Source organism: Microtus oregoni, unplaced genomic scaffold (assembly GCF_018167655.1).
Source record: "Microtus oregoni isolate MIOR12 unplaced genomic scaffold, Mior012 000002F_ref0000024, whole genome shotgun sequence".
NCBI lineage: Eukaryota > Metazoa > Chordata > Mammalia > Rodentia > Cricetidae > Microtus > Microtus oregoni.
Genome location: NW_024543061.1, coordinates 254394 through 276254, shown reverse-complemented (window position 1 = coordinate 276254; position 21861 = coordinate 254394). Strand labels below are relative to the sequence as shown.

The 21861-nt window shown below is 51.7% G+C and overlaps 1 protein-coding gene across 2 annotated transcripts in view; it reads right to left on the bottom strand.

The window, feature by feature from the left end:
• Window positions 1-21861, bottom strand: part of Klhl29 (kelch like family member 29) — a 304108-nt gene that overhangs the window by 59522 nt on the left and 222725 nt on the right. For both annotated transcript variants that reach the window (XM_041642969.1, XM_041642960.1), the window contains one exon: window positions 1605-1746. In XM_041642969.1, coding sequence (XP_041498903.1) covers window positions 1605-1746 — 142 coding nt within the window. The remainder of the gene's footprint in view (window positions 1-1604; window positions 1747-21861) is intronic.

Below are 21861 nucleotides of genomic sequence, written 5' to 3'. Positions count from 1 at the left end.
GCAAGGCCTGGGTCTTCCTGGCGTTTAACTGATATTGAGGTGACCCAGAATGGCTTGTGAAGCTGGAAGATACAGCGATAGGAAATTTTAGTCTGGTCACCTCTGATGTAATGGGGTCTTGGCTTGAGCCTTCACTGTCCAGATTCAACCTTGGTTATCATGATTCCTCTGGGCTTCGAGTGTAGCCTGAGAACGGTGAGGCAGGACACTGGGAGCCCTGGAGGCTAGAAGGTCTGGGAATTCCCTCTTAGACATAAGATGAGTAGGGAGGGCAGGAGCCCAGATGTCACAGCAACATTCAATCCAGCAGGGGGCATTGGGTGAGGAGGAGGAGGAGGAGCCAGAAGGAACCAGTTCTGAGTCCCGATTCTGGGATTCGAGTTCCAGATTAGTGACACAGCTTCCTCATCTTCCGGAGGCCCAGTAATACCCATGTGTAGGATTGCTGCAAGCCCTGATCACACAAAGAACAAGGCACACGATAATGTGCGAGAAATATTTATGATTCGTGTCAGGAGGGAGGGAGGCTGCAAGCCAAGAAGCATTGGCAATGTATTGCTGGCTAGATTCTAGAATAGGCTGCTGAGGGGGGACCATGTCCAAGCTAAACAGAGGAGGTGCTATCGACACGAGCCAGCGTGGCTGGATGTCTCAAGACCAAAGCCTGGCACTCCGAACTCAATGCTCCCCAGGATTAGCCAGGGAACTTGGGAATATGCATTAAAATGTCAGAGTCTGGCCAACAAGGCCACACATAGTCCTGAGATGCTAGGCCATGAAGATGATTTTTTTTTTTTTTGATGAGATGAATGCCTGAAGTCACTTACAGTAAGCCCTGACCACTGTTTTTAATCAATGACTTGGACGGGCTATGAAGGACGCAATTCTGGGGGAACTGGGAACAGAGCATAAGAAAAAAAACCACCCTCTCTCCAAACAGCACTTGAGATCACAGTGGCCCCATTCAGGAGAGAGTGGAGGGATCTGCTTGTGTCCCTAAACCCAGCTGCCTAATTACGAAGAGATGGCCTTGTGACAAACTTGAGTTCTACCACTGGGACAGGAGGTGCTATCTATGGGCTGAACAGCTATGTTCTGGGGCTGTAATGCCCAAGGTGGAGGCTGAAGAAAGAGTGTTGGTGAGCAGTGATTTGTCTTTAGTCCTGGGTTGTGCCTTTGCCCTTTAGAGGGATCCAGAGTGAGCACTTGTCAGGAAAGTGAAGGGTCTGGAATTCATGAGCTTTAGGGTGATGGATGGGTTTGGGGTGTTTATAGCAGAAGACAAAGGACTGGGAGGTATCTTCAGGTATCTGTACCAAAGCAGGGTGGGGAGAAGGGACTGCAGGAGCCGTGGGTCAGAGTTGTCAGCAGCAGGACCACAATGCTGTGGAAGTAGGAAACCCCAGTCCCGGGGCCAGAGCAACCTAGTGCTCAAGTAACCTCGGGCAAGGCCAAATCTCCCTGGAAGGCTGACTTTAGAAACTTGGGGGTCTCACACATCCCAAGCCTGATATCTGGGCTTCTGTAGACCCAAGGATCGGGATCTCTGGAGAAGAACCGAGCACCCAGCAAGTAGGTGTCTCTGTCAGCTGATGCCCACGCACCTGGATTGTCGCTCTCTCTCATCTGTTTGGAGGGCGGCTCATCAGTGTCCCAGGGTGTGGACTGATTGATGGGTGTCTGTCCCCATCGAATGCTGGTCGTGAGTCCCTGGGACTGATTGTCGGCTTTGGAGATGCCGGGAGCCTGTGGAAAGGAGAGGAGAATGGTGAGCATAGATTTTCCCAGGACCTTGCCTGGAACCTGTTATCTCAGCAATACCTTGAGACCTGAGCTTTTTCTAATGGGCTCACGGGCAGAGAGAGAGATAGCTAGCCTGTACCCAGTCCCACTAATGCTGGGACTTCTGCCTCCTTCCCAGCGAGGGATCTCCGGACAGAGTATTGACAGGTTTGGCCTCTGATGAGCTCCTGGCCTTTAGGACTCCAAGACAAGGCCGTGCCAGGCATCTCAACTGCTGCTGCCTATCTTGGGGCAACTACTGCATTCTGTCCTCTGGTGTGGGGACACCTTAGCCCTCAGACTGTCGATAGCCCACCATAACCCAAATGCTACCCACTTATCCAGGGTAGGGGCTGAGCACCGACTGTATCCACTCAGTCTCAGCCCAGCAGGTGCCCAGGGCTTTCACGTGTGCCTACTGACTAAGGAGGTGGCAAAAGGTTCGCTCTGCAGAACGCCATCGTCAGGTGGCAAAGGAGGACCACTGCGTGTTCTCCACCCTGCTCCGACACCTGCTGTTAAGCCAGGCATCCCCTAGAGGGAGGGATGGAAACTGGGAGGAGGAACCCACGAGCCCTCAGAGCAGCAAGGGGGCTTGCTTGCTGTGTGAGCTCACCTGATTTATCTTAGAGATGTACAAGGAAAGCTCTCTCAGAATGAAGGCAAACGTCAAAATGACAGTGGTCCCCGAGGCTACAGTCCTGAGAGAATACTGGCTACTAAGAAGTGTGCTTTCCGAAATTTATCATGAGAAGGCGCAATGTTCCCACCTTGACATTGATGAGAAAAGCAGGCCGCAAGGTTACGCCCATGTGACCCTCCCTACGCAAACCCATCCTGCTGTTGAACAACACGTATGAGAGGGGAATGACCCAAATATCGGCAAGATATTACCTTTGGATGCGAGGATTATGGAGGACTTCTTGTCTACATTCTTTTCAATTATCAAAATAAATGGTTCAGGGGATCGAACTCAGGGTGTTGTATGTGTTTTCCAAGTGTTCTACCACTGACCCACATCCCCAGATCTTTTTTTTTTTTGTATTCCAGGCTGCCTTTGAACACGTGACTTCCCTCTCTCTCACTTCAAAGCGCTAGGATTGCAGTTGTGTGTTACCACATCTAAATACCAAATTTCTCCAATGGCCATTATTTATAAACAATACAAAAATAAATCCTAAACATATCTCAGAAGCTGGGATAAGGAAACTGGGACGCAAAGGGGTGAGGATCTCCATGGAGGTAACTTTGAGAAGATAGTCACAGCTCCTAGACACTCAGTTGGCCCTAGGGAAGCGGTGAGCTGGGATGAGGCTGTTCTTCTCCAGGGGCATGCCCAGAAGAAAGCCACAGTAGCTTCTTCGTGTAGAGTCTGACACAGTGATGAACCCGGAGGCAGAGTTCCCTGTGAGGCCCTTGGGCAAGGTGATTCATCTGGGTCCTAGGCCAGGTGCATAGCAGTGGGTGTGAGCAGTAGACCGGGCAGGGCCCCTGGAGGCTTTGCTGTATCACACACTTTGGCACACAGAGCCTGCCGCAGGGCCTGCTGGGAGAGCAGGAGCCAGGCAACATTGAGACCTGGGGCAGTGCAGAAGTAATTGCACTTGGGGGCACTTTACCTCTGGACTGTCCTTCAGAGAGGCCACTTCCGGGAACAGGGCTTGGAAAGAGGACGAGAAGGGAAAAAAAAAAGAACAAAATGAAAAGAAAGAATTCCTTGAGCAAGTGTTCAGATCAGAGGCCCCACTCCTGCTTGTGGCATGGGTGAGATTGACGGGGGTGGTGGGATACAAAAGGGGGGTCTGAGACATAGCCACAATGGTGATGAGGCACAGGAAACATGGGGGAGGCTTTCCTTGAGTTCTCTGAAGAGGCAACTTTCCATGTGTGCCCCGGATGGGTGCAGAAGCCAGCTAGCCATCTGCAGCCCTTTATTTCCAGGCACCAGGATCACAATGGGGTGAGAGACACAGAAATTGCTCCTGAAACCAGAGGCATCTGAGGGGGAATGAGTCTGTGCTATGTCCTATTCAAGAGCCTTGTTTAGAGGACATGTTTGAATGCTGCCGGGACCCCCTAGCCTCCTTGCCAGCAAGCCTCTTCGCTGACAAGATGGAAACCTTTTCTGCCAGGAGAGGGTGCTGTAGCCCCTCTCTGTTGCCCATGTCCCAGAGGCTTCCCAGATAGGAAACAACAGCTTTCTTTGCTTAAGATTTCAGAGTCCTCTCCCTGCCACAATTTCTGCAATGCTGGGTCTGCAGGACCGCATAGCAACTTAACCAGGGAGGGAAGCCTTCTGGAAACGTGCCCCGAGACTGCCACTTCTGCCAGAAGCTCTGCTTTTTTTCCCCTTTGAGTTTGGGTCATCAGGTTCTATGCTATAAAACTATGGAAATTCTAATGTTTGCCCCCAAATGAGGGGAGTTCTGGACCTGAAAAATTGCATCTTTTCCCCCAACATATTGCTTAGACTTACGCAATGTGTCGCTCATGTACGCCTTGGTTTGTTCTTTGGTAAATAACGATTGGGCTGGGGTACTGATATGTACTGACCAGAGCAATGTCTGGATGGGGGCCATTCGGACCCAGGCGATTCCCTTTGTAGACTTTGCTCTCAGCTGGAGCAGACCCCGGTGTACCCCAAACAGAAGCTGGGCGTTCTGGGTATGCACAGGCTGATCCACAGCCACAGGGAGATTACCCGGCTGTGGGGCCTTCTGTTTGCCTCTGTGTCTTTCATGATCAGTAAAAGCAGTCTCCGAGACCGAAGAAAGCTGCTCCGAAGTCCACCCCCCGCTTTGGAATGGTAAATCAAACCACTCACAATCTACTCTGCACTAGCAACATCTTAAGCTGCAAGCAGTTTGCGGCTCAGGAATTTTATTTTATTAAAAGCAATCAAGTGAATATTCCTTTCTTGATTCTGTCAACAAACAACTTAGATGCAGGAGTGTGCCCTTTGCTGAGAGGCCCAGGGCTTCCAGGGGAACCATATACGGAGAGACCACAGACAGCTTAGATGCAGGAGTGTGCCCTTTGTGGCAACGTCCAGGGCATGCCGGCGAGCCATATATGGACCAGTATAGTATGGAGGCAGGAAGCTTGACCAGGGGGCCTTTTCTCCTGCCAAGAGCTCTAGGTCCCAAATAATCTGCAGATGGCAGATTCTGGAGGTGCCCGGGACCCTGTATGGGCCTGTGTTTGCAGCTCTGAACTTCGCTCTTGTAATTTTGAACTCCCACACATCTGGAACTCCTAGGAGCAATCCAGGCTTTTCCCAGCTTGCATGAGGACTCGCCTTAGGGAAGGAGAACGGGATATGGGGTCTGGGTGGGCTGCCGGTACAAAGCTAGCTTCCCAGTGGCAGAAGTGGGCTAAGCAGAGTCTCTCTCACTTCTCACCTCCTCCCACTGCCATTCTCTGGGACACCCAGGAAGCCACCCAAGCGGAGACCTTCTGCCTTTCCCTGGCCCTGGTTTCTGCTCCAATAACATGGCGGTATGCATCAGGAGAGGCCCACCAGCCAGAATAGCCTTCCCCTACTAGCACTGCAGAGTGGCCCTATCTGCCCATCACTGGGCTTGAGCTGGCTTCTCTCAGCTTCCCTTTAATGAGATGCTAATGGGATGCATCATTAACACAGCAGCTTTTTAAACCCCGGCTCTTGTAAATTTTCAAAGGTCACATTTTCACGGTGCCTGACAGCATCCTGCTCCTTTCAGAGACTGAAGAACACTAAAGACCCAGGTCCTTTATGGCTGAAGCTCTGGGAGGCGGAGGCACAGGCTGAAGGCGCCTGCTGGCAGTGGGCCGTCTCCTGGCCCCTCCCCATCCCCCAGCAGCTTCACAGGGCATGAGGGTTACCCTCTTTCAGCTTGGGAGACCAGGTACACAGTGTCACATGGTCTACAGTGCTGCTCTCAGAATGCAAAGATCCCTGGCAGAGGGATCAAGGGAGATGCTACCCAGCAGGGGAGGCACAGGCACTTGAACTCTCATGGAGGACCTTCTGCTTAAGTAGTACATTCCCAAGTCTACAGTAGCCAGAGCCCCTGTTTTCCACTGGTCAGTCCAACCAGAGAGAGGACATTTCTTGCCTTTGCACAAAAATACCACAAATATTTGCAGCAACGGAGTGGCCAGGGAGGTTTGAATGATGATGGGGACTTGGACTCCCTTGGAGCTGTCTCGGTCCTTGTTGTCCTCATCTCAGCTCTCTGCATGATCACAGTGCTCAGTGCACTGCCCCAAAGGTCCTGTTGACCCTGTCCTGGCAGGCAAACTCCATGAAGACAGATGCTCAGAGCTACGCCTGGCCCAGCAGGTGCTATGCCTGGCATAGCTGTCCACAGGATGAAAACAGGGTTTAGGAGACACAGCACGGGCCAGCAGGAGCAATGACATCACTACTGGTTCAAGGAATGAATGAATCTGCAGAACATGCTTTAGGAAGAGTGGGATGTGCAGGCCATGGAGCAGAGCCCTAGACTAGATAGTCCGGTTCTCCTCTCTAGGGACCACCCCAAACGATCCATAGCCATGGATGCTACTGAAGGTTACTCAGAGGCTTGGCTAGCACAATCCACTACCAATGGTCAGAAATTATTGATTCTCCCTGAGTGCCTGGGTATGGTAGACGTGCAAGATGCGGAAGGCTGACTCTTTCTAAGGACATGGATGTCACCCAGGAACTTCCAAATACTGCATCGTCCACTCTTTCCTCAAGGACATCAAAAGAACGAGGAAATCCTCAAGAGCTTCCGGAAGAAAGGGGCTGGCTGGGCTGGCAGTGGGTCGGGAAAGTTCAGCAGGATTGAATCACATCAACGGATCGGGGCTAAGATCACCAACCACCAAGGGCCCCTGTATCAGCTGGTACGTTTCCAGCTTGACACAGGACCGAGCCTGGCTCATCCTCCCACATGACCCATTTCTACAGTCGAGTGGCTGACGATGCCACCTATGGCTCACAGGCCTGCTTCCAGACGGGACCCTGCAGTCCTAGATGCCATGCCGCCGAGTGGAGCACACAGCTGGTGTGGTTGTATCCACTGAGTACCGCCGAGCATGGTGGACCCCATGCCAATGCTAACTCCTGCAGCTATGAGCACCCTTCCCACCAGAGTGCCTACAGCTCCCCGACTCGTGCCTCAGTTTGCTTCTGTTTTTACTAGGTCTGCTGGGGACCCAGGTTCAGCAACGGTCGAGGTCCTTTCCTGGAAAGTTGTACAAACAGCACCATGGGACTCCTGTTTCAGGGGTCTGTGATGATGATTCAGACTCGGAGAGAAACTGCTGGGAGAATCACATGGCACCTCACTACTGCTGTTGTTAACGGCAGCACCATGCCACGGATACGGAAAGCTACGATAGCCAGGTGTGGTGGTTTATGCTGTAATCCTAGTAGGCAGGAGTCTAGAGCAAGAGGGCTGGTGTGCGTGCAAAGCCAGTCTGGATTACATAGTCAACTGCACGTCAGCCACAGGACTTGTCTGTCCTGTAGGCCAGGGACTGGTTCCGTGGATGCTACCTGGTGACTGGCATCAACAAAGATATTGCAGAATTGTCCCAGCCAGGCTCCCCTGCATCCCACCTCCCCCACATTTGCTAAGATATTAGAAAACATGGCTAGGCTACTAACGAACAAAAAGAAAGGGAAAAAAACCCGAGATGCACACTCTACTATGTCTAGTATAAACTACAAGAGATCAAAAGTCACTCGTGTGTTACTCTTGGCAAACACATCCTGTGTTATCTGCACCCTTAGAGTTTCACAGAGGATTAGGGGGGCAGCGTAAACATAGAAGGGGGCTGTTACCGTGTAAATACTAAAAGGAGGACATGCAGCTTCCCTTGGAGCTGCCCCAGATGGGTGGTGGGAGGAACGAGGCCTTGGATGAGAAGCTGAGAAGCCACAGGGAGGGAAATGCAGGCGGCGAATGAGGCACTTACCACACTCTGAACGTGGTCTGCACCCATGCTTTCTTCACCCTGCGACTCCCTGCAATACCCTCCCAATTTGGAGAAGTTTGGTGGGCCCACTCCTGCAGCTCCCGATTACCGAAGGTGGTGACAGAGACTCCACTGACTTGAGCTCCAAAGTGGACAGAGCCATGTCTCCTGACCTCCGTGCACACGTGAAACACTCTCCCTCTGAAAACCTTGCCTGGGAGCTTTTCAGTCAGGATACAATCATTTGACCAGCGCAAACAGAGTGGTTTGGCCGTTCGAGCCACCTCAGGAAGCTAGCACAGGCAGGTGGCCAAGACTGGAGGATTTGGGATCCCATGAATTTGGGAGCAGCGAAGGCCGTCACCTCATTTTTCTTTTTACCTGGAGGTTTCACTCCCGTTGCTTTTCTGAGAAGAGCGGGAGCTAGTGCCTGCACACGGCACAAGTGAAGAGGGCTCAGGCACCTCTGGCCACTGGCTCTCGGACTACTCTGGGGAATCAGTCATATGACAGCGGCCGTCAGCTCCACTGCTGAGCCTAGATGGCCAGCCAGCCTTTGCAAACGGCACACTTCCCCTTTCCTCCCAGCATCCCTCTCCTTGCAAGACTCTTAGGGCTTTCCTGATGCCCAGGTCAACCTGTGGGGAGCGGTGGAGGCCAGTGTTCGGTAAATGCATTCCTGCTGGGAACCGAGTGGACCTACTTGCCAGGGGTGTTCGTACATAGTGGTGGACGCTGGAGAAAGCAAGTTTTATTCACAGAACGGTGTGCTAATGGTGGAATTCGTGTATGGTTGGGAGATCCTTTGGTGTCTGAGTGCTTTTCGATTGAGCCCATGAGTATGTTCCCAGATTGGCAGGCTTTGTCATTCCAGAACTGTCCAGCCACTACCACTGACGCAATCTCCAACCCGAGGCACATGAGTTGCACCTGGGAGGATTGCTAGACACGGACTGTAGTCCTAGAGGTTCTGATTCCGTAGCTCTGGAGCAGCTGGGGACCCCCGGAATGTGTCACTTTAGTAAGCCTACAACATTGCTGATTCAGGGAGTTCTCAGCCCCACCCTGGGGAGCAACGACAATCTTTCTACCTATGTCTCCAGGCCTGGGCCCCGAGTGAGTCTGGAGTCCTAGGGGCTATAACTGCTTATTGGGTCCTGACTGGGACAGATTCAGAGGCCTTGCTCCCATGGTTCATGGGAGTCAGCTTTCTGGGGAGGCCGCTGTCAAGGACTCCTGCTTTGGGCCTTGGTTTCCAGGAATCAGAGAATCCGTTACACACAAGGCTATAGGAGGAGCTCAGCTCTAGTTTCTGATTGCTATTGAGCCACACACAAGAAAAGCACAGTCAAAGTCTTGGTGCTGGGGCGGGGTCTCCCGTGACCCTCCTACCCTCTTGAGCCAGGATGCCCTCTCTTGGCCCCAGGCCTGTGTGCCTGGCCTTCCCTTCTGAGCCCTACTAGAATGCACTGCAGAGTCTGATGAAATTTCTAATAATACTAACCAATGATGTGTTAAATTGAGACACTTCTGGCTCGGCCGCCGGAAACCACACGATGGTTTAAAGGACCACTGCTTACCTTTCTCTATCAATTTGCTGCTAAATTACTGCTTTCAGAGAAACTTATAGAAAAGTAATTCTTTATTTAAATTTTAATTTCCATCTTGTCATTTTAAATATATATTCAGATTCCAATCATATTACAGAATATGATGATGTCTCTGGTGGGTAAATGACCCTGCTAGGAGCCTGGGTGGGTATGGAGGATGCGAACAAGTGGGTGGGGAGGCGAGGCTCAGCAAGGAGCGAGAGACCTCGCTTAGCTGGGGTGGCAGACAGAGCTTCAGAGGCCTATGCTGGTCGCAACCCTGCTCGGTGACCCCCTGACTTTGTGTGCAGTCCTGAGGGCCACTTGTACATGCTTTTAGGTGGAACCGCCAAGCTCTTTGCCATGCTCAGATCGCCGTGTGAACTGAGCCGAAAGCGAATGCCAGATGAAATGGGGCTGCTGGGCCAGTCACCACCCTAACAGTTCATATTTAACCACCGCCCACAGGCCAATGGTGGGCATAGCTCATTTCCCTCCAGGAAGAATTCTGTATTCTTCCCACCATCTTGTGGACAACAGTCATACGGTCCAGCCAAGTTCAACAACACTCCAGGGTGTGAAACTTCAGGCTTGTAACCAGGCAACCAGGCCTACTCTACCTGTGTTCATCCACTTTGGGTTGCTATAAAACAAAACAAAACAACCATCTGAAGGCCAGCGATATGGCTCGGTGGGCAAGGACATGGCTGCCAAGCCCAGTGGCCCGAGTTCTATGTGATGGATGCAGATGGTGGAAGGAGAATTCTGATGGCTGAACGTTGTGCTCTGACTTCCATGGGAGTTCTGGAGATTGCATCCCTGCCCGTTGAACAAACAAACAAATAAATAAATGGAATAGCATTTTTTTTTTTTTAAAGAAACTACCCGAGATTGGGTACACATTCTAAGGAAAGGAGATGAGTGACATTACTGTTCCGGAGACTCAAGAGCATAGGTGCCTGCAGTCTGGGAAGTTCTGGTGAAGGGGACTCACGGTGGGAAGGCTTACTAAGGCAGGGAACAGTACAGAAAATGTCATCTGTCTGCACGAGAACTTGGGGAGACGCCACACACACTCGTGACGACAGACCACTCTGGAGGGGACTAATGCTACCACACCACCCACCCACTCACTCCCTCTTGAGGGTTGAATCCCTATGACCTGGTGATTTTATCCTGGGCCCCAGTGTCTTAGAACCACCATGCTTTCCTAAGACCTTCACATGCTCTGGGGCAGTCAGAATATTCCTGGGTCACCTTGTTGGGGTGGACGCCTCATCAGTGGATTTAGTCACGTCGAGTCTGCACCACCCATACCGTCCTACTCTGTTGGGTAACGCTTTCAGCCCTCCCTAAGAAACTGCAGGATGCTGGCCACAGTCAGTCCTTTCTCCACTGTATCCATCAACTGTGCCTCCTGCTCTGACCCTGGTAAGATACTGGCGTCAGGAGGCCGGGTACATTGGCTTCCATCATCTCTCTTGTAGGCGGGCATCACAAAGCATATTCCTTCTCTCTATACTACCCCCCTCCCTCCCACTTAGAGCTTCTTCCCTTTGGCTTCTCAACATTAAGCGGAACAAAAAATATATGGTCCTTTTGTCTTCCATGGGCCTCCTGTCCCTTCCTAGACTATGGTTACCCTGTCCCAGGGCTAGAAACACCTGATATTTATATCTGCTGGTGCTTAGCTTCCACACCCATCTCTTTGACTTCAACTTGAGTGAACCCACCCTGTCTCCATGACAATCACCCCTCACTGCCCATCCCTATAGCGATGCCATCTTTCCCTCTGATCCCTAATACCAGGTTCCTTGTTCCTTGAAGTCCTCTTCCCATCTCTTTCTGTCTTCCGCACTTTCCTTCCTTTAAATTTCACTCGCGCCCTTCTCTGAGTAGTTGCTCATTTCTTCTGCCCCCATTTCCTGGCTTTGTGTCGTGCCTTAGTGTCTACACCAGCCCCAGGCATGCTCCCTCTCTCCCAAGTCCTGTTTGGGTCCCTTCTTCTTTGACAGTTCTTTCCCTAACAGGAAACACTTGTACGGTAGCCCCATCTTCGCTAGAACCCTGCTTTCTGTAGTATTCAGGGAGTATGGCAGCCCCATCTTCGCCAGAATCCTGCTTTCTGTAGCATTCAGGGAGTGCATTTGCTTTTCCTCTTGCAACATCAAAGTCTAAGTCCTCGGAGATGTCTACGCTCAAAGTTCAGCAAAGAAGGCTTCCTTTGCAGACGGAAAGCAGCCGTGGACAGGGCTGGCTTCTGCACTGTGTTCCTGCACATGCCCTGTCCAGATCTCCCTGGGCCCCTTGCTCTAAACTCCCTTCCACGATGGGTCTCACGGACAAAAGAAATGATAAATCTGGCAGAACCTTACAACTCCCCACTTTCAACTTTCCTCTAACAACTTTCAACCGAAAACTTCTTAGCCCTATTTCCAAGTAACTTTTCATCCATTACAAAACCCACAATTTTTTCAAAGAGGCTTTGAAATAAGATCACCTAGGAAAAAAAAAGCCTATCACAAATGAAAGTCTTTGAAAAGAAAGAGGCCCTTTCCTGTGCTTCAGCTCCCCTCTGATACCATTCCCTTTCATTTTACAGGAGGTGCAGGGCAGGCCTGGCCCTCGGCGGACGCCTGTGATGTGGGGAAGCCAGTGGCCCAGACGGACACACAGGCGAGAGCTGGAGCAGGGGGCAGCTGCTGTGGAGCTGGGCCAGGCCTTTCATCCCGCCTCATTCAATCAGCCCTCACAGCGCCCCCAACTGCTGCTCCTTGTAACCTGCCTGTGGCTTTCAGAGGCTTCCTGTCCCACCCCCGCAGGTTCCCATTCACCTGGGCATTGCTTTTCCAGCACACACTGGAGGCTTGTCTTCATTCTTGCTCACTAAAGTGGGCGGGTAAGGGGGCGGCCAGAAAAGCCCCTCCTCTGGCCTTTGATGGGACATTTCCCAAATGCCAACCCGGCAGGCAGTAGGCGTGGGACCACTTCTTGCCCTAGGGTCAGCTTCTGACGCGCAGACACACACACCTGACGACACCCACTTCTGAAAAGGGTCTTTGTTGACTTCAGATTTAGCATCGTGGAGAATTTGGTGAATGGAAGTCTTCCGTCCTGGGTGGGTGTGCTAGACCTGTCTCTGGAAAGGCACATGGGCTCCCTGACTGGACCACCTGTTAACTAGGCTTGGCCCTCTCCTGGGCCTCCCAGCCACCCAGGGGAGACAGGAGATCCTTTGGAACAGTTTGGCCATGGGCTGGCCAGGCCAGTTGCTCACCAAGGCCTCTCAGTCTCCTTCCCAGGGGACATTTTAGAATTGACCAAGACCTGCGCATTGGTATGGTCCATTTTAGTCACAAAGGACCTCCAAACTGAGTCCCAGCCCCTTCTTGTAGAACCTTCTAACACATCTACCCGACCTTCAGGAAACATTCCCATTTTCTTAGTTGTAACTGCAACAGATCATTATTATAATTATTTTTTTAATTTATGAAGGCTTGCTGGGCAGAGAGAACCATTCCTAGTTCTCACACACTCTATATGAGAATGGCATTGACCGAGATCAGGACTTAAAGCCAGGAGACACAATCTTGACAGACATCTTCAGCGACCTCATTAGAGGCCTAACGAGACAGGACTGCATCAGAGTCACACTGAGGGGCATTCAGGACAGAGAAGCAGACAACACAGCGCAGATAGCCTTGTCAGGCTCTTCCTCAGGCAGTCAGCACGGTGGAAGGCGTAGAACCAGTCTTATTAGACGGACGTAGAGACTCTCAGAACCCAAACTTACAACCGGCTACAGCATGGGCCTCCAAATTCTGTGGGATTCCCCAGTGTGGACATTCTAGATGCATGCCATGCGGGACTCAGTTTACCTTCCTAGGCACCTGGTGCTCTCTTTTTGGGCTTCTGCCTGCATGTCTCTGTCGTGATAGCAACCCCTGACCAGGCACAGTCTGAAGGCAAGTGGCTCCCTCTGCCCCAGTCTAGCTCAGCTTCCGTTTGGTTCGTAAGGGAGGCTGTGAAAGGGGTTTTGTTTATGTATTTAGGACAATCCTCTTTCAGCATTGGCTCATCCTCTCTTTAGGCTCTGGTTTATCTCACTGGGCACATTGACTCTATCATGCTTAGGGGGACTAGGAGCCGACATTGGGAAAGCCTCAAGAGGTGATGGAAGGGACAAGCAGTACGGAGAAACAGCAATTCTGCCCTGGCATTGATGTAGGGTCTTCTTTTCCTCAGACTGACATTAAGAAGTGGGGTGAGTGAACAGCTATGTGTACCCCTTCTTCCATTCTGCACCCACCCAGCCAACCACCAATCCACCTATTTATTCATCCACCTCTACATTCATCCATCCACCCACTTATACACTCATCCACCAACCCACCAACTCATCTTTCTATCCACCCACCCATTTCGCTCTTATTAAGACACCTGTGCTAGAGACACAGCCTTGAGCAGTCTCTGGCTTCAGAGAGCACAGTTCACTCATAATCCTAACATCTGTAGGAACCAGACCTGTGAATAGGCTAGTTTCCAAGCTCTCAAGGCCTGCACAATCTTTGAGGCCACTCTCTGGTTGTCCTGCTGTGTTCCAGACTGTCTTAGTTCAGGATGCAACAACACAAGAGGACATTACACACCTAGTATAGCTGGGCAGCTTTAGCAGACATTTCTAGAGGCAGGACTCCCTGAGATCGGGGTGGCACCATGGTCTGTTTGGGGAAGATCCCTCCTCCTGGCTTACAGAGACTGCGCACTGACGTGAAGGCAGACAGAATTCTGGCATCTTCTCATTATAGGAGATAAAGGCCATTATACTAGGAGGGAGCCACCCTCGCGGCCTCCTCTAAACCATAATCTCTTCCAAAGTTCTGGACTCAAAACTATCACGATGAGGGCAAAGGCTTCAACCTGTGGATTTTGGGGGATAGAATTCAGTCCACGACACCCACACAGCAGGCACGCAGTGGGTGTTCAGCAACGAGCCTGTATCAGTCTATCTGTCTGTTGTTTCTCTGGTTCCACTTTGCCCGCCAGACCCTGGGGGTGTGTTTAATGGAGAGAGTTCCTCTCAGACCTGACTAGCATGTCAATCAACACCCCCACCAGCCGGAACTCTAATTTTTAGATCGCTTCCCCTTCAGTCCCCACCCCCAACGACATAATCTCCATGATCTCGAGTCTTTTCCTGAACACTGTTGAAAGGCTTGTTGTATTTATCTCTGTAGAATCCGCCGTGCCCCTGTGCAATTTTCCATTGTCATGGTTCATTTTAATTTCCTCTAAGGCTGTTGGCCACTCTCGTGTTCAGAAATAGCTTGTTCCACTTAATAAAAGTGCTTAAATATGCAGACACGAGAAGTTTCCTTTGCTTGTGCCTAAACACTGCCCTATGTGAAATGAGTTCCACATCTTGTTTTGTGCTGTAGGGCTGAGCACAGGTCCTGTGGCTCCCTGGAAAGAAACTCTGTAGGCAAGGTTCAAGGGCACAAACAGGATCCAAGAATATCTGGTGGGAATTTTCTCAGCCTGGTTCATGGCACCATGGGCCTTCGGAGTCAGCTGCCACCTCTGGCACCCTCACAGTGCCCAGAAGTCCCTACCAGTCACTTCACCCGAGTTCCCTCTTTCCTCTTTGCAATACAGAGGGTTTGCATGTCTCCCCCAAACCCATGTCTTAAAAGCTCATTTCCTCAGCTTGGTGTGAGGACCTAGCGAGAGGTATTAGGTAGTTACCGAGATGCAGTTTCTTTTGCAGGTTTGCTCCTGGCCACCACTAGGTGAGTGGGTTTGCTTTACCCCTGCCTCCCACCCCGCCATTATGTACTGTGTAAGTCCAAAGCCACAGGGTGACTGATCATGAAGGAAAACTTGGAAAACTGTGGGCCAAGATAACGTCTTCACAGGTTTATTGCTGTCAGGGAAGGCTTGTAACACTGATCTATAAAATAGTCATGAGAATTTCTTCCCCTAAAGACAAATTTCAGTGAAAAATGGCTGCCCCCCCCCCCCCCCACCAGGGACAAGGTGGAAGCGGTGGTCATGGGGGGGGATGTCGACACTTGGCAGCAGTCATTGCTAGCAGGGGACCCCAGAATATGCAAATGTTAAGGGCCTTTTACAAGAAGGGAGGCTCTCCAAACACTGCTCTTTCTTCTGAGTTCGTTTTCTCTGGGTTGCTGAGGCCCAAGAATTCCCTTCAGGCTGCGGCTCGTCAGGAAAGGATGAAGGAATGGAAAATAGATTGGATCTACATTCAGGATCTCTGGAGAGCCAAGCTTTCGGGGGTACCAGGTCACAACCAGGGCACATAGTCTCTGTGGCTAAGCTAGATTACAGGGAAAATATTAGCCATGCATTGGGTTTGGAGACGCAGTGACCAGGAAGAAACACAGGTCACCTTTCTTTTGCTTAAACAATCAGAGTCTGGGTGGCTGAGAGATACTGGCATGAGACTGTGGGTGAGTGGCCCCATCACAGCCCTAGTCCTGCCTTGCTCCATATTTGGTCCTCCTAGGGCGGGAAAGGCCAGAAATTGTTGGAATAAGGACTTTGGTCCTCAGTGCTCCAGAGATGCACAGTTGTAGGCAGTCACGATCAGAGCCCAGAACTTGGGGTCACATGGAATACAAATGGCTTTTTACTAGAAGTTGGGGATCACCTCAGCATTATCACCCCTGGAAAGGGGGGTTTGAGTGCTTTAATCCCAGCCTTCTGACTCATTGGCAATGGGCTTTAGTATCAATGCCAAAACTTTCTATGACTCTTAGAGAGATAACCCATAGACGTACTGATGGCTATCCATACATTAAAAACAGAAATGGAGGCTGGGACTGTGGGCCCAGTCAGCCTGCAGTTGCTGAACCAGCAAGCCACAGCCCATCCCTAGAATCACACACACACCCAAGGGCCTAGGCACACACACACCTACACACGTAGACACCCCTACCTCTAGCCTACTTGGGCTTCCAGGGGCCTGTGGCCCCACAGTGAAGGAGCAGCTGGCAGATGCTCCGGCTGCCCCCAGAAATTTTCCTTCTTCCATGGTTCCAGAACACAGTCTCCCGTGGCCACTTTGAGTTTCTCTCCCAGATACTCTTTCCTAAATCAGCTTCCAATCTGACTCATTTCAGTTTTAAAACAAGAAAACATCAACAAACACTATGCAGGGAAACAGATGGTAACAATTACAGGAGGGGAGAAAACAGAGCTCACTCCCTCTACCAGGGGCATGGAAACATATTGTTCCCCAGACAGCGGTTGTCTTCCAGCCACTCCTGTGTAGATGTGAGCATGGGGCTCTCTTTGGGGCCATCCCCCTATCAAGGGACAGGTCAGCACTGGAGGGGTCACCAGGGCTACAGAGCACCTTGAAGCCAAACCATTGGAAGCCGAGACTTGGTGGTTCTCCAGGGAGGGAAGAGAAACCATTCCTGAACATTCTGGGTACCCTTACATGAACCTGGCGCCCTATCATCAGAGGCCTGAGCGCAGGGGGTGCTGGCTTCATGCCCTGCACACTACCTATGGCCGGCCCTTTCCATTTCCTCACGTCACTATGTAATGCACCAGGCCATATGCTCCCAAAAGCAGGGGTTATTCTCTCTACTGGGTGACGGCTAAGACCTGGGCTCTGGCTCAGGCTGTTGGTTCAAGCTCAAGTACCATTTAAGAGTGCTACCATTTAAGAGTGGGGAGACCTGGGGTGAACTAAGAAAACTGCTGGTGCCGTCCTTGCCTCACCCCTGAGAGACAGCTATTTCAAGTCCCCTCCTCGCGTGACTGTGAATTAATGTGTGCAGAAGACCCACTGCAGCACCCAGAGCATAGTGGGTGCTGCGTGCTGAAGCGCCGACAGCAGTTTACTCCCCCTGCAGATGGCCAGCTCCGCGCCTGGTGCTCAGTAAACAGCCCTAGGAGCTTGCCAAGTGGAAGGCTGAGGAGGCAGCCTCCAGCTGGTCCTGAAGGCAGGGGTGACACACGCCCCATCAAAGCTGAGAGGATAAGCCCTGCTGGTGGAGTTGGGGGCTGGAGGGTTGGCTCTGATGGCAGGTGCCCGGAGTCCTCGGTGAGGTTTACCGTGCGATTTGCCGAGTGTTCCATCCTTTGCTGTAAAGGTAGGGTGAGGGCTTTGCTCGCCAGGACATCAAACAGGCAGAGAGTCAGCCAAGAAAACAAAGGCAATCCAGAGAAGCCCAGTGCTATGATTGGTCCCTGTCTGGCAGGGGTATGGGTGGGTTTTTTTTTTTTTTTTTTGGCAGGAATGAGGGTATAGGCTCAAGAGATGGGGATGACATGCCCTTCAGGCAAGGATGCACAGTGCTTTTGGGCGGGGTAGGGGGGGTCACAAAAACAGGATATAGTAATAAGGGGCTTGACCCATTCCTTCATAACATGAGTCTCTGTTTCCTCATTGGCACACTGCGATTTGCAGGCTCTGGATCCCAGGCCCGGTTAAGATTCTGGAAATTGTATCCATCAGTTCCTAGGACCACCCAGGGCTCGCTGCTGGCTGCCCGCTGTATACCTTTTGGTGACTTTGGGATCAGACTGTTCTGAATGTTGTTGTGTTCCTTGACATAGTCTCACACCCTCACGGAGCAGAAACAGCCCCCACCGTGCCGGTGACCGTGGATGTTCTCTCACAGGTGTCCTGCACATGTTCACCTACCTCGGCTGTCACACATATGTCTCCCCATGTATCTCGGCATGTAACATCTGCTTCTGGCTTTCACGCTAGGTGGGCCTTCTGCCAAACTCCCAGCCTTGGCACAGGCCGTGGCCGCCCCAGAGGCATATCATCCCAGGCTGTCTGCGAGTGTCAGACAGAAGCAAGATGGGGCAGCTCCAGGATGAAGGACTCTTTCCCTTCCTCACCCCATCTAGGGGTACCCCATGCCAGCGTGTGTCACAGCCCCTTTGGAAGTACTCCTAAAGTAGAGAGGGGCACCCTCAGTTCTGTCTGTTGTTTTCAGAGTGTGCATTTCCTGCCTGGGGAGTCTGTCTCCTTCATACCAGAGTTGAATGTTCCTTTTCCCCACTTCTCTCCACCTCTCCGCTCTTCTTCCCATCAACTCCATCTCTTCCTTTCTTCTTCCCTCCACTTGTCCTTTCCCTCCTTCCTGCTTTTCTCTTTCTTCCCCTGTCTCTTCTCTCTCCTTCTCCCCACTCTTTTTTCTCTCTCTTATCTCCTTCTCTCTCTCTCTCTGTCTGTCTGTCTCTTTCTCTTCCTCACCTTCCTCCTCTACCAGGTGTTCCAGCTAGCCGCTGTAATCAGTCCTTCCATCTCTGCTAAAACCATTGCCAAGCTCCCCAGAAGGCAGCGTAGAGGGAGTGCAAAGACCAGCTAGCCTGGAGCACAGCTTATCCCTGTGGGGCCTCATCTGAAACAAATAAAGGCAGTTGGGAAGCAGCACAGGGCCTTGGCATGAATGGCATCTCCATGCCAACTGCTCCCCCAAAGCGCCTCCTTCGGGGAGGTCAAGTGGGCAGATTCCTCACCTTTGGGGTGAAAACAGAACACAGATTTGAGGCTTCGCAAGGCCAGTCCCTTCCCGTGCACATGCTCTGAGCCAGGAGGGCACGGGTTTGGAGCACTCAGCTCCATTAAGGTTGCTCCTGCACTGGGCTGTGGCGTTTAGCTGCCGACCCGAGTACTGCACTCATCATCTCGCTGGATCCCTGGTTGTGGGCTCCTGGAGCCAGAAATCAGGCTTTGTTTGTTCTGGGAGAGGGCACTTAGCAGAACGGCACCAGAGCCCTGGCTATCTGTCTCCGGGGTGTGGCCTCCACCCTTTTAAAGGCTCTGTGAGCTCTGCCCCCCCCCCCCCGACACTGTGGTGGGTCCCTGCTTATGCAGCTGGTCTTACTGCCCTGTTAGCTCCCTCACCTCTCTATTCTAGACCTATTCCTCACCTGTACCACTGCCCAGTTTGTTCCCAGGTGGGTTCTCCATCTCCTTCGGAGCCCAGGCCTGCTCTTTCTGCTGTGCGATACTCCCCAGAACTACCCCTGCTCCCTATCCCCAGAGCAGGAACTTAGAACCTGGCCTTCCTTGCCTTCTCCTTTGGTCTCCTGTGGGTGCTCCTGTGGTTTATTCTAGGAGTTTGACCACCCAACTCCCACCTCCATACCTGCTTTGCATCTTTGTCCTTTCCTGGCTCCCAGGATGGTCACTTGCGGTGTGTGTGTGTGTGTGTGTGTGGGGGGGGGGTTCCCTGTTCTCTGTTTTGCAAAGTAGTCACTTTTCTAAAACATAAACTGGCCACATCATTGTCCTCCCTAGTCCTTCTAATCTTACAGCCTATGGGGCCAGCCTGGACTCTCCTCCACCCGTGATCTGCTGGTCCCTGGGATCACCTCTGGCTCCAGTTGGGACTTCATTTCCACGAGCCTGCACATGCAGTCTGTAAGTCTTGCAAGACTTGCCTGCCCTTTGTCCATCCACCGGCGTCCCCTCTGGCAGGCCTTTCTCCCCTTCCCTGAGCCAGAGTAGAGCATCTCCTCTACGGCTTGAGCTCAGGTGTGCCACCAGATCTGAGTTCCTATACGCTCACTATCTTTTCCCCCAGGGCGTTATGAATTCCTCTGAGTAGAGACTGTCCTTGGTCTCTAGGATGGGGGCTAAGCTATCGCTAGTGGCCAGTGTTGACTGAAAGGGGGACTCTAGCTGGGAAGTTCTCCGTGGTACTCTGAAGGGGGTGGGCAGGCAGTCTAGATTCTTGTAGTTGGCGGTTCTACCAGTGCCTTGGCCACGCCTCCATGTCCCTGTCTGGTGCCGTTCCAGGGCAAAAGAAGTTCTGAGTCCTTTCTAAGCAAGTGCCAGCATGGAGTCCTGGCAGCAGACATTGATTTTTCCACAAGGGGAGGTCTCCTCATGTTCTTCCCCATGACAGTCACTTCCTACTTCTAGACCTCAATCTCTTCCACCACCGCAGAGCCCTCCTGGCTTCAATCCCACTGGGACCTGGTCTGTGGTCAGAAAGGAGCCACAGCCAAGACCCACGTGAGCTGATCTTTCATCTGGCCTCTCCCCGCTGCCACCTTAGTAATTTTGAAGTCCCAGTAGCCACATAGGCCCAGGTCTGAAGGAGGCCCCGAATGCTGCAAAGGAAGCAGGCTCTCAGTTCACCCCAGCAGATGTCCCCCAGGAGGGGTGGACAGGTTAGCTTCAGAGCCTTCTCCTGTCAACTGCCGCACACCTGCTTCTTAAAACCATCGACCAGGGGCTGGGGAGGTAAAAATGCCTGCTCCTCAAACATGAGGGCCTGAGTTCAGATCCCCAGTGTCCATGCAGAAACAGGATGCAGTAGCTTGGGAGTCTGTAATCCTAGCATTCTTGCCTGGAGACAGGAAGAGGAGATGGGGGAATCCTGGAAGCAAGCTCCAAGGCCAAGTGTATGCTGTGGAAAAGCCAACCAAAGGTAGAAGTGAGGACTGACCCTTGAGGGTGCCTTCCGACCTTCACACATGCGCTGTGGTACAGGTGCGTCCACTCACAAACATGTCCACCGTGTACCATGTTCCAATAAGGAACTAAGCTTCATTCACACTTTCCCGTGCGGACAGGGAGGGACCAGAGGGGTGGCCATCCAGCTTAGGCAACAGGGACTAGAACCAGAACATTCCTTCACCCTTCACTGTCAGACACGCTGCCCTCTCTGGCTGAGGAGCCCATGGCTGCTGGGTTTATATCTGTCTGCCTAACAGGCATCCTGATCTCTAGGTACACCATTTCAAGGCTTCCGGTTTCTCTCAGGGGAGCGGAAAACTGAAGCACTTTCTGCAGATACCAGCCTCAGGCTGAATCCTTTGGGATTTGGTGACTCACTCCTCTCCCAAGGCCAGATCATGGGCTCCAAGACTTCAGTTCCTACTGTAATCATTGCCTTCTCTAGATCTCTGGTGTATTATAAGAAACTGGAGACTTGTAAGTCCTGAGCTCCATAGTGGCCATACTGTAGACCCAGTATGGCTGACCGCATGGTTGCTGTCTAAGTCCAAGGCCTGAGATCCAGGAGAACCTCAGTTATAAACTCTAATCTGAAAGCAGGTTGGAAACCCAAGGGGAGCTGGCGTTTCAGTTCATTTGAAGGCAAGACAAAACAAAACAAACAAACAAACAAACAAAGACCAGTGTCCCAGTTCAAGGAGCTCCCCTTAGTCAAAGTGGACCAGCTTGAGGTTCCATTTAGGCCTCATGGTGACTGGTCTGAGGGGACATTGGGACCAACCACCTGCTTTTCTTCTGATAACTGATGACAGATTCAATGATAATGTCCTCCCCAGATATTGCTGCAGACATCCCCAGAATAACATTGGGCCGAATATCTGGGAGGGAGGCCCGTCAAAGTTGACACATAAAATTAACCATCAGACTATCTCCTATAACCCCCATAATTATATTGCTTTTGGTTGAATTTTTATTGGAATCTGTGCTCTGGGTAAGAAGTGTCCAGGTGGGGAGTGACTGGGAGAGGCAAACAAGAAGAATATTAAGTAGGGCTGGAGAATTCCTTGCATGAGGATG